Raw genomic sequence first — 12171 nt, 5'->3', positions numbered from 1 at the left:
TCATTTGACATCAATTAGGAGTTTCAAACTTTACAGCAAACGTTTAAGCAAATGTATTTCTCTCCCCAAGGCTGTGCGCTGTTTCTTCAGCATCGAGCCGCCTCAGCCATTGTGCCAACACAACTGCACTCTGAAATCGCATTTGGTGAATCCCATCACAGCTCCGATCTGTCCAAAAAGTAAGCCAGCACCACAGAAAAAACAAACTAAAAAAACTACTCAGCAGTGCAGAATATCACCTGACCTTTTAAGCCAGAAACTGATCCACCAGATAAGAGTATAAATACTGTATTATCTTCCCCTGCCTCTGCTCTGACATCAGCTGCAATTCTGATGCATTACCCCTCAGAACTACACTGACTTAATTTCCCAGCAAAGTAACGAGATTTTTATTGTCATGCAGGGATTATTTTTTTTTCTTTTCCAATTCAAATCTTGAAGAAGCCTAAACATTTAGAAGGTTATACATCATTAAAAGCATTAACTGCCCCCTATTAATATGCTCTGATGTCATGGCTTATCCCCTTCAAAAATGAGTATCCTGAGGACCTTCCCACCCACGCACTTCCTGGAGCATTGCAATGAAGTTACAGAGTATCCAAACATTGCCCTGGTACACTCTGTGCACACAGAAAATCTTCTCTAAACCACTACTGCATGGAGTAAAGTACAAGGATTCAGATGCAGCTTCAAAACAGTAACAAATATTTTACAAACTGACAGGAACAAACTGCCTTCCAGCATGCTATTCAAATTCAAAAACTCTGAAAGAAAACCCATTAATAGGTACCTATTGCCATTTCTCAAGAGAATTTTTTTTGGCAATGAGTGAAGAAGCAAAACTTACTATTTTGGCTCCAAGTATAAAAATCAATTCTCAAATGGAAAGTAATTGAGAACTTTTTTTCAGCTTTTACTCTGCATTTTAAACCTCAAGAATAACGTTTTAAAAATCTGTTAGTGTTACCACACTCATCCCATGCACTAAGCACCTGCAGAGTATCGAAAGAGCTGCAGCTTCTAGTACCGCACCCCGTTTAGTAACACAACTGCGGAGAAGGAAGCACTTCAGCTTGCACCATCCCGATGCTGCTGTTCTCAGACACCCAACGAGCCTTCCAGAGACACACGTTTCTCATAGAAACAAGAACAACACTGTGGAGGGCAGCTCTGCTAATGAAGCCGGGTATTATTTCTCTCTAAAGCTGTCATGGTTGATTTGCTCATTCAAGCATACATTGTCTCAAAAAATCCAAGCCCTGCTATTAAAAAGCTAAATTCACTTCTATTAAGTGTTACCAAGGAAAATGACCAAAAGAAACCCAAACACAGATATTAGCTGATCTGCACTGCACAAGGTAACACGGGATATCTTCTCAAGTCAAAAGTAGCAACGTACTATCGCTTAACTTCCAGCAACACAACTCTGAATCATCAAAGGAAAGGGATCTAAATTCAGGTTATGAACATTACACTCATCTTCTGTTCCAGGACTCAATGTTTTGCAAAGACACAGATGTATCTTATGTGATGCTTCTACTGATCTAGCCAATTGTACTAAGCATAATGAGATAAAAACCACTGGCAGTTCTACTGCTCCTACTAGTTTTCTTTGCACTGGGTTATTAAATTTCAATAAAATGTCAAAATCAACAGAAGATTTCCATAACATACATTTTGATTAAAATCAATACAGAAAAATTCACATGGCTCAAATGAGAAGTTGTGAATTATGTTTTGATAAAGACAAGGGTCAGTGAGCAAGGGCATTTCATTACTCCACAGCTTGCCTGGCAAGTTATTTCCCCTCTCTCGCACACACACACATGTCTCACCCCCTCCCCAGCTCCCTTAACATCCCATATAAGCACTCAGATATAAACCATCGGTCTCCATGGCAGACTCCTGCTGTACTTCAATCAGCCTAAGATGTCAGGATGGTCTGTTAATTAACGTTAACACAGGTCCATCCTGTCAGCCAGGGAATATATACCAGATCAGCATCTAATAATACACCTAATGAATAGGGTATCTCCATCAGTATGCATTCTCCAAAAAAAAGAAGAGCATTTTAAGGTTACAGACAGCAATTAATGACAATTAAAATGTACCTGCTTTGCTACTGAATCTATACATCTCAAATCACTGTTAAGTATCTCATTCCTGGCTTTGTTTAGTGCACTCAGAGGAAGGAAGTTTTGATTTAAGGAGGTCTGAAACAGATAACCAGGTCAAAAAATAAAGTTAGTGAGCTACAAAAGTAATCATTTCACGTCCAGCCTTCTCTTCACATTCAGTTGGCTGCTTGGTTGTTTGGGGTGGGTTTGGTCATGTCACTTTAATATTAACAAACGCACCGTAAGTTTTTGCTCTGTGCACTATAAAAAAAAAACCATCATGTGCCACTCCCTAATTTCATCAGCAGCTTCTAACCATAGGAAGAGATTTTTATGTGGCACTAGATAGTTCGGAAATTACTGCGCACAACTTCAGACAAGGAATATGCAATTCCAACCTTATTGAACAAGTAACACTAAACAAAAATTATAAGAAATTAAAACAAGTCTCTCCCAGCTTAAAGACAAATCAACACCTATTGGTCATAACTAAGTCCACTTTTGTTGCTATTGTTTAAAAAAACTAACCTTCTATAACAGACATCTTGATAATCAATTATTGCTGACAATGATAAACTGCTTTCAAAATGAGCTTAAAATAATTGCTTTTTTAGCTGATTTTTATCAATCAAAACGACACCCATGTATTTAAGTTACAAGCCAGGTGACTGCAATACTGTAAATGTTGCAGATACAGCTCAAAAAATAACCTTTCTAAAAAAGAACTGTACATGTGTGGATCCGTTAAATATTTTTCTCCAAACAAAAAAAATAAACTTTTCTGTAAGTGCAATAGAGCTTTTGCTTTGAAGTTCAGCAGCTGCCGAGGAATTACAATAAAAAAACACTCCACACCTCAGAACAAGTCTTACAAAGTTTTTGAACATACAAGTTCTAAAAACCTTTACAACTTTGGTTTATGAGACAATCATAACACAGAAAATTTCCTTTTACCATTATCTTAAGATTTACAGATTATTAAAGAATCAGATCCAAAAAAGCACTATTGATAAGCAGCACAGATACAATGTCTAATATTCTTGTTGCATGCTGTTTTGTACAATTTTAACACTAAAATTCATCTGGAACTCCAGGCAAAAACCTATCATGAGGTCTTTATCCTAAAGAGTATTTTTCCTCTAAGTTTGCATTTAGAGGCACAGTTTGAAGCAAAATAACTCGTGTTTACTTCAAGATCTGATATAGCTGAAAAACAGACATGCTAACGTGGCCAATGCCCCTTCATCAAATCTGGCAAGTCAGCAAAACCCTAGCTAAGCACAGGCTGCATTTACATAATCACAAACAATAAGGTCAGGTACAAAAGTAACCGGATAAGTTCTCCCTGAGAAGTTACAACACCAGAACACAGTTTTTCAGTCCCAACTCACGCAGGCAGGCTGACACGAAACCTCCCGTTTTGGGCACTGAGCTCTGAAAGCTCACATGCACTTTTCTCAGTGAGCGCAGTAAACAGAGCAGCACTCACAAGAAACTCATGCTCCTAAATCCCTACCTACATGTTTTTATAACTGCTAGTCAGGAAGATGCAGCCTATTTGAGGCGAAATTACGTTTACCTCCAAAGGCTAGATGCATGGCTTAACTTACAGTTAAAGGCAGACACGCTTCTCAGTGACCTTCACAACAAGTTTGACAGGAAGGCAGGAATTTTTGAGGTACAATTTAGAGAGAAAAAATTAGTTCCTAATAAAGTCTGCATCAATACCTTCAAAAAAAGAAAAAGCTCAGACCACAGGTTTGATCTGCACAACATTTTGACTGCTTACAGGCTCAAGAAAATGAAATGCAAATATGAAAGTTACACTTCTCGGATCTTGGATAATAGTTTGGGCATACGTGTTCACAATCTGCTGGAAGAATAAACCCAAAGTGCCTCATTAATCTCAACAGGTCAGACTGCAATCGCAGAATGTGAAATGTAAGATTATTTTTTTTTAAAAAGTGCCAGAAAAGAGGTATAACTCTATTCATTTTCCACAAAAGGGACCAGTAAAATAGACAAGTTGTCGGAGGAAAAAACCCAAACAAATCTAGGTTAAAATCATAAAGTTCGTATCCAAGAAGTTGAAGTGCCCCCTCCCGCCCCAAAAAAAAAAAAAAAAAAATCAGGTCACATTTGATGGTGCAAACAATTACAGGAAATACAGCCTATTCCACATTCAGGAAGAGCCCCTCTCTTCCCACAGGTTTGCACTAGTCTGATAAAAACAATCCAGCTTCCGAGTTATTATGATGTGCACTTTAAACATCCTTGCTAATCCACAAAAGCATTACTTGCACATAAGAAGTTGAAAGCTCACATGTGCAAAAACATCTGTAAGCTAAACAAAACTGTGGCTTTCGTATTTTATTAAAGTTGTTCTTTTAACAAAAAAAAGTTTCCTCAACATACCTCACATTTAAGCTCGTCTTTAAAACCAAATGCCATAAGGTAGAGACCAGTTAAGCAATACTGCGTTAAGCACTACAATTTTAAAAGATCAAACACCAGGATGAAGTTCAGAAATAAAAATGTGTTTTGGATCATACAGCACAGAAATGGGCCAAAAAAAGTAGACATACATTCTGAAACCTACCCAGACTAGATGAACCGTTCAGCTGCACTAACGGGTCCATCTCTATCTTTTCTTGCATGCATTGCAAGAAGTAATCACAACACAAGCCCATTTCATTTGTTTTTGAATACTGGCACATATTTAAAAAATAAAATCCCAGCATTTCAGTAAAGAATGCCACCCCATGTTTTATTTCTTTTGAATCCTTAGGGTTGTGACGTGACTTCTTCAATTTGACTTGTACAAAATAAAGGACAAAGTGATCACAATACTATTTTTCCTCAAGCACAAACAAAGCATTCAGGAAAATACTTGTCTGCTAACTAAAAAAAAAACCCAGACCCCTACCTAAAACACAAAACATACACTAGAGCAAGCAAACTAAATCACAGGGAGAAGAGAGTACAAAGAGGAAAAATGAACACTAACTTTATTTTTTTATATATATGCGTGTGCGTGTGTATATATATATTTAAATACATATGCATACATGTGGCCCCTAATATTTACTATTCTCATAAGTGCCATGAAACAACTCATAAAACTATTAAATGTTATTCTTTTAAGTAAGCGGTCTCAAGCTTGCAGATCTTTCCAGCAAACTACAGAACGCTTCTAGAGGATGTCAGCGCAGCACATAGTTCGAGGTACTTAACACGACGCCCCTCAGGTCACCAGGATAGGTGTTTTACAGAACAACAGTTGTTCCAACTTCTAAATCGCCCACCGCTTCTGACTATTCCACCTATGTAACACTGCACATAAGCACAAAATATTAAGTAAATCCATGCAAACATAGATACCTGCACAAATCCACAAGTATTTTGGCATTCTTTGGTTTTCTTCTACTAGATTTGCTCGTCTCACTACTCAAATGGTGTTCGGAGGCCAGGCTCAAGCCTCAGAAAAAAAATAACTGGCGCCCCTTAGTGTTCAAATTTTGAAGTCTTGAAGCAATTTACTATATTTGCATGAACATTTTTTTTAACATTCCAAAAAGTTTTCTGCCTCCACAGTACTTCCACCCGATTGCCAACGTAAACAGGAAAAGTAGAAAAGCTTAAAGGGATAGCAGACTTCTTCCTGAGACTATTTTGAAACACAGATTGCATTTTATTTGTTTTTCTCTTAAAGAAATGTGTGAGGAATAGCTCCAATACAATCCTTAAAGTTTTTCAGCACAAGTCTCCACAGCCCTCGTTTTGGAACTCCAATAATTCACAAAACAGATTTCCAGAGCTTTCGAGATTTAAAAAAAAAAAAAAGTAACAAAACATGTATTTCAGACATTCCTGTTTCAAGTGTCGGTTTTGCACGGGAAAATGTTGTTCTTTCTTTTGTTCGCTGACAAAAAAAAGTTTCGGGCCTCCTCTGGCCAAACACATTAAGTTGAAGAGATTCAGGAATTTAAAAATCCGACATCTACCCCCCGGAAGGCACATTTACGCTAAAAAGGAGTCTTCTCAGTTAACTTTCTTCTCGACGTTTATTTTAAGTCTAACTACTCTGAAGAGATTGCTTGCTGTGGTGCCCAAGAATGTAAGTTTTAAACACTTTTACTTTTCACATCTGTATCTGCTCCAATATAAATTCAACTTTACCAAGAGTCTTGAAAATAAAATAGAAGCTCCCATTATATCACTTCCCGCCGTCCATCTTTCCGTATTCTCCACTGTTTTGAGTTGGTGTTTTTTTCCTCCTCTATCATTTATTTCAGAAGGTGGTATTTTCTCGATATGCTATTTTTTGTCGTACTATAGTCACTATCTCATTTTTACAGTCTTGGAAGAGGGCGGGGAGTTGTTCTGCCAAATATAACCAGCTCTTTCATCTTCTGAGGTCAACAACTTCCCAAACTTCTTTCAGTGAAGAAGAATACGTCCGCAAACAAGAATCCTAACTCGAAATCTCGAAATCCAGTATTTCACGCTAAGAATCCCAGCAAGTTGAAGCCGCGTAAATAATTTATGGCTTTATCATAGTCTACAAAGCTACCAAATACGATTGAACATAACGAGTCCCTCTAACTCTCCAGAAAAGCCTACGTTTAAGATGGTAAGAAAGAAAAATGCTTTCAACAAGCAAAGCAAAGCCGCGAACCCAAGCACGAAGCGCATTTAAAACGCTAAGAACAAGTACATCGCCTTGTTTTTAAGGCAGCGGGTCTGCTCCCGCACCGGGAAGATGCATGGGACGCATCAACTTCCCAACGTACACTTCTTTTTTTCTTTTTTTTTTTTTTTTCCAAAACGTGACTATTTATTTGTAAAAACGCGGCCTTAAAAAGGCCTATTTAGGGAAAGGAAAGAAAAGAAAGGGGGGAGGGTGGGGGTGTCCAACAGCGGAGCGGCCCCTCGCCCCTCCGAGGCGAGCGCGGGGTGGGGGCGGCGGCGGACGCCTGGCTGGAGTAGACGAGGCAATTTCGTAATTTCTCTTTTTATTTATTTTCTTTCCCCTTTTCCCTTCGCTAAAGTCACACGTAGGAGCCTTTCAAGTTAAGTTTCTTTAAAAGGTAAGGACAGATGTAGGAATTCTGCCCGCTTCCCTCACGATATAGGAAAATTATAATTAGTTTGTGGCCAGTTTTGGGGTGGGGTAGTGCTGGAGCGGAGAGCGAGCTCAGCCCCCTCCGCCTTAGTCATTCAAGTTCAAGCAGCTTCCAGAACAGCCAAATCTCGAAACCAAACACCCTCCCAACCCTGCCCCCCCCCCCCGCTCGGGGCCCTCCGGCCCGGCTGAGGAGGGCTCCCCGAAGGGCGCCGCGCAGGACCCCTCTCGCTCTCTCTCTGCCCGCCGCCGCGGGAGGGGAGCGCCGCGCCGTGCCGCCAGCCAGCCTTCCCCCTCCTCCTTGCCTTCCCCCAGAGCACATTCCTGAGCTCCTCTGCTCGCTCCCTCCCCTCCGTGCCGTGGTTACCCTTCCCCCGGTTTACGGAGACAGTGCGGGGAAAGGAAAGAGAAGAAATAAAAGGGGAGGGAAACAAAACCCACCCCGGGGGGAGCGGGGACCTGTGCGGCCACGGCTGCCTCTTCCCCCTCCCACTCGTTCACCGAGTCCCCCGGCACTACACGGCAGCAGCCAGGGCGGGGAGAGCCCGCACTTCCCCTTTGTTTTCGGCTCTCCAGCCGGGGCCCGAGAGCGTGCGGAGAACAGCCGTGAGAGCGAAACAGGCCCCGGGCTCCCCCCGCCGCCCGGCCGGGGCTGGGGCGGGGGGCCGAGCGGGATCCCGGGAGCGGCGCGGAGGCCCGGGGAAGGGGGGGTTGGGGGAGGCAGGGCAGGGCGGCAGAGCGGGGGAGGGGGCGGCCAGGCGAGCGCTTTTACCTTCGTCCAGCAGCCTCTCGAGGTGGTTGAAGATCCCGCAGAAGTTGGGGAGGCTGCTCATCAGCTTCTTGTCGTTCATCAGCTGCATCAGGTAATCGGGGCTCGGCTTCGGCTTCTCCTTGGTTTCCATTTCCCCAACCATATTCCAAGCCCGCGCAGAGACGGCGAGCGCCCGCAGCAGCTCCGCCGAGCAACGCGACCGCGGCACGGGGCGCCCGGCTGGATCCGGGCGGGCAGGGAGGCGGTGGGGGAGGGGAGGGGGCGGGGAGGGGAGCTTCCCCGAGGAAGGAGGAGAAGGAGGAGGATTCAAATCCGGAGACAAACGCAGACCCGCCGCCGAGTCCGAGGGACCGAAAAAAAGAGGAAACTCGGTAGAAACCCCCGTGCGGGCTGCGCCCTCCTCCCCGGGCACAAGGACCCGCCGCCGCCGCCTTTCGGTGCCGCCGCCGCTTCCCTGCTCCGTGCGCCCTCGGTCGGCGCAGTCCTCGGTGTGTCCCCCCTCCTCCTCCTCCTCCTCCTCCCGCGCACACACACGCTGAGCCCGGCTTCTCCTCTCGGCGCTGCCCCCTGTCTCCGCGGCGGGGGAGGGAGGGGACGAGCGGGGCGGGCGGGCGCTGCTGGCGCGGCTGCCGCTTCCGAGGAGCCGCCGCCGGTGTCTCCCCGCTGTTGCCGCCGCCGCTGTTGTTGCCGCCGCGCTGCGCCTGGCGTGTCCTCCTCTCCGCCTCCCTCCCGCCCGCCCTCCCGCCGCCGCTGCTGCCTGTGGCTGGTAAGTCTCAGCCCCGCCGCCGCCTCCTCACTTCTCCTCAGTTCGCTCCGGAGTTCGCTTCAGTTCAGGCTGCGCTGGCAGCAGCAGCAGCGGCGGCGGCAGGAGGAGGGGAGGGGGCAGGGGGAGGGGACATGCCGTGGGGCGGGCCCAAGGGCGGGGCGGCCGTTACTCTGCGGCCGGCGCCGGCGGCAGCGCCGCTTGGCGGAGCCGCCTGTCGCTCCCTTTCCGCTCCAGGGGCCCGGGGCGGCGGCGGCGGCGCGGTTGGGGGAGGGGGGGGGAGGGGAGGGGAGGGAGAAGGGGGCGCCGCCGGGCCGAAGGGGGTTTCCCTCCCGGCCACGCCCCCGCCCAGCGTCTGCGCCTGAACGGGCGGCGCAGGCGCGCGCAACGTCGCGTGCTGTTCCCGCGCGCCTTCCCCGCCCCGCAGAAACACGCGCGCGCACAGAACTCTTCTAAACAAAGTCGGGTTGCTACACCTATCCGCGCGGAGGGGGCGGGGCCCGGTCACGTGCGCCGTCGGGGGCGGGGAGAGCGCCGCCGGCTCGCCGCGCGTGCGTCCGCCCTTTAGAACGCCGGCGCTGCTTCGCGCGACCACGGTCTCGCGCGGCCGAGGGGGAATAGCTGGGTGCAGGGGGGCGGTGGCTGGCTGCGCCGCGCATGCGCCCGCGGGAGGTGGGCGGTGAGGGTGGTGGTTCGGCGCGAGGAGCAATTTCCTACCGGTAAAGCGGCGGCGGGGGCAGGAGGAGAGCGCGGCGTGGGGCTGCGGTACGGGGGCGCTCCCCGCAGCGAGCCGTAACCGGCACTGCGGAACGGCGAGGAGACGCGGGGACGGCGGGAGCGGCTTTCCTCTCCCCACTCGCCGCGTTTGTCGGCCGGGCGGCGTAAGCCCGCGTGCTGCGGGCGCGCTTTCGCGGCCTCGGAGGGTCGCGGGGCGGGGGCTCGCCGCCCTTACCGGAGGAGAAACTCAGGCGGCGGCGGCCGAGCCTTAAGCGCGGATCTTCCCCCGCGCGCCCGAGCGCGGAGCGACGACGGCGGCCCTCACCTGCGGGCCGGCGCCGCGTCCCACCTGGGCGGCCCTTCGGCCGGCTTCCGGGCCCCGGTCGCGGCGCTGCCTTCCAGCCCAAGCCTCTCCGGCAAGCAGTTAGGCGCCCCTTTTTTGTTTTGCTTACAGGGCAGCGCCGCGTTTTGGCATCGGCCGTGTGGCTTGTTTGACGGGTTTGGATGGGAGACGCGACGGGAGCGGCAGTATCCTGCAGCCAGAGTCAAAATTAACGTGCTCCTCCGTCCACTGTAGCCGCAGAGGCGAAGCAGCGCGGCGCGGTTGCTTGTACGTATTCCTCCCTCCCCACGCAGCTGCGTGGGATTCGTGCTTGGTTTTTATTGTCTTAGGAGGTCGTCGGAAGGCTTCGGTGCGGTGTCAGTAGCTCGGTGAAGGTTACGTCGGAAGGCTAGATCAATGTGGCTTCGTGCTCCATTTAGTGCACTGAAAATCACTGCTCCGAGTTCTGTAGGAATTAGCCTGTGTTGAGGCGTACTGCAGGGTATTTGGAGAAACTTTAAATATTAGGTAAGTCGCAGTGGGCAGTGTTTCCAAACAAAGAAGCAGCGCAGATAGGCTGTCACCTTGACAGGTGCGCGGTTTTACTGGGGATTGTCAAGCAGTGTGGCTCTGCTTTTCCTGAAAGATAGCAGTTCTCGAAGTAAAAACGCCTCGCATTATTGCATTCAGTTTTAGTATTTTTTGGATTTCTGTTGCCTTCTGGCATATAGAACTCATTTGAACATGAACATTTTTATTTCGTTTCAGGGCTTTGTTTACATTAGATAAAAAGCCGTAATTGTTTATGTAAGTCAGACTTACTGCTTCCATCATTAGGAAATGGATGTTCAGCAAGAAAATATGATCTTTGGTATCAAAGGGTAGCAATGTGACAAACCGTTTTTTTTAATATAGATTCTCAGCCCATCGATAGCATGTCCAAAGCACACTGCAGTATGCCTATGGATGATGAAACAATACCGTTTCTATTTAGTAGCAAGGTTGTGTTTGCTCTTTTCCAGCCTTGTTTTAAAATTGTGACAACCTTACATAGATACAAAGTTGACATCCTTTTATTTATTGTAGATCAATCTGAAAGACTCTGCATTTTTTTTTTATTAGCCCTTTATTTGCTAATTTTTAACCAGTGAGCGAAGGCTCTTTTTAATCCTGAGAAAACTTGCTACCAAATCCTTCAATTTGATTAAGGGCATCCATCAGATGACAGGCTTTCATCTTAAAATTAGATGAATTTAGATAATCTTTGAATAATTGTTCTGGACTGCTGATTCTCACAGTAAAAATAGCATATGGAGACTTTTTTTTCAAGCAGATTTGGTGCAGCTGTTCCCATACCATTTCATTATTGCTTTCTGCACATAAAGTGCTTCCAGTGCTTGCATATGAGCAGACGATATAAGGTAAGAAATAACCAACACAAGTTGTTGTGCAATAGCTATCAGTTGTCTTACCTAATAGGAACAATATAGCTTACCTTAAGCTATTTTGTGCTTATTTACCAGAGAATAAGATGGTGCGCACCAGCAGTTACTGTGGAATCACTCATGCAGTGCAATGCAAAATTCAAGCTTTAGTTTGCTCTGTAAATCTGGATTATTTTGTCAGTCTGAACAGTGCAGAAGTGGAGGCAAGGTATGTGCTGAAGGTGCCCTTATTATTAGGCATAAATGATTTAAAAAATCTTATCCTTTGTTTTCCCATAAATGCTTCAAGACTATGATTCTATGATTCTGCATTTAAACCATTAGAAAAAGCTGAATCCTTAAACAACATGTAGATAACTCATCATTAGTTTTAAATAAATCACAGTGATATCTTTCTTCCACGTATACAGTAAAAACAAAGAAGCTAGCTAAAAGCTCCCCTCAACATATCTTATATACTTCTCACTGCCTTTACCTTCCCACACTTCCGTCTCCCAGAAAAGGGTGTTTTACAAGTGCCTGAGAAAGAAAACTTGAATTAGTTCTGGTTAAGGACTGCAAGAAGGCACAGCTCCCATCAAGACTGGTGTGTCTACAGCTTGATCTACGGAGGCACTAGAAACTACTGCACTGCATTGAACTTAGCAGCTCTCTCATCAAGAAAGAAAAGGAGGGGGGATGACACACAGGATTGGGTAAACTGGTCCCATGGGTAAGGGGAAGTTGGCTTGTTTAAAGGTAACCAGGTCCCATGCTCATTTAATGTTCTTCAGGTAACTGTCCAACACCTTACCTTCTCTCTGGACAGAAGTGTGAGCCCCTGTCTTTTATGTTTTCATCTAGGTAGCCCTACTTGTATCACGTGACCTGTAGTATTCTCCGACAGCTTCTCTTTTATGGCGAAGTTTTA

At 46.4% G+C, this 12171-nt stretch overlaps 1 protein-coding gene across 2 annotated transcripts in view; it reads right to left on the bottom strand.

The window, feature by feature from the left end:
- Positions 1-8750, bottom strand: part of QKI (QKI, KH domain containing RNA binding) — a 154240-nt gene extending 145490 nt beyond the window's left edge. For both annotated transcript variants that reach the window (XM_084261434.1, XM_084261435.1), the window contains exon 1: positions 8015-8750. In XM_084261434.1, coding sequence (XP_084117560.1) covers positions 8015-8156 — 142 coding nt within the window. In that variant the 5' untranslated portion in view covers positions 8157-8750. The remainder of the gene's footprint in view (positions 1-8014) is intronic.
- Between the last annotated feature and the right edge of the window lie 3421 nt (positions 8751-12171).

This window comes from Gallinula chloropus, assembly GCF_964237585.1.
Source record: "Gallinula chloropus genome assembly, chromosome: 3".
Taxonomy (NCBI): Eukaryota; Metazoa; Chordata; class Aves; order Gruiformes; family Rallidae; genus Gallinula; species Gallinula chloropus.
This window is presented reverse-complemented; position numbering and strand designations above follow the sequence as displayed.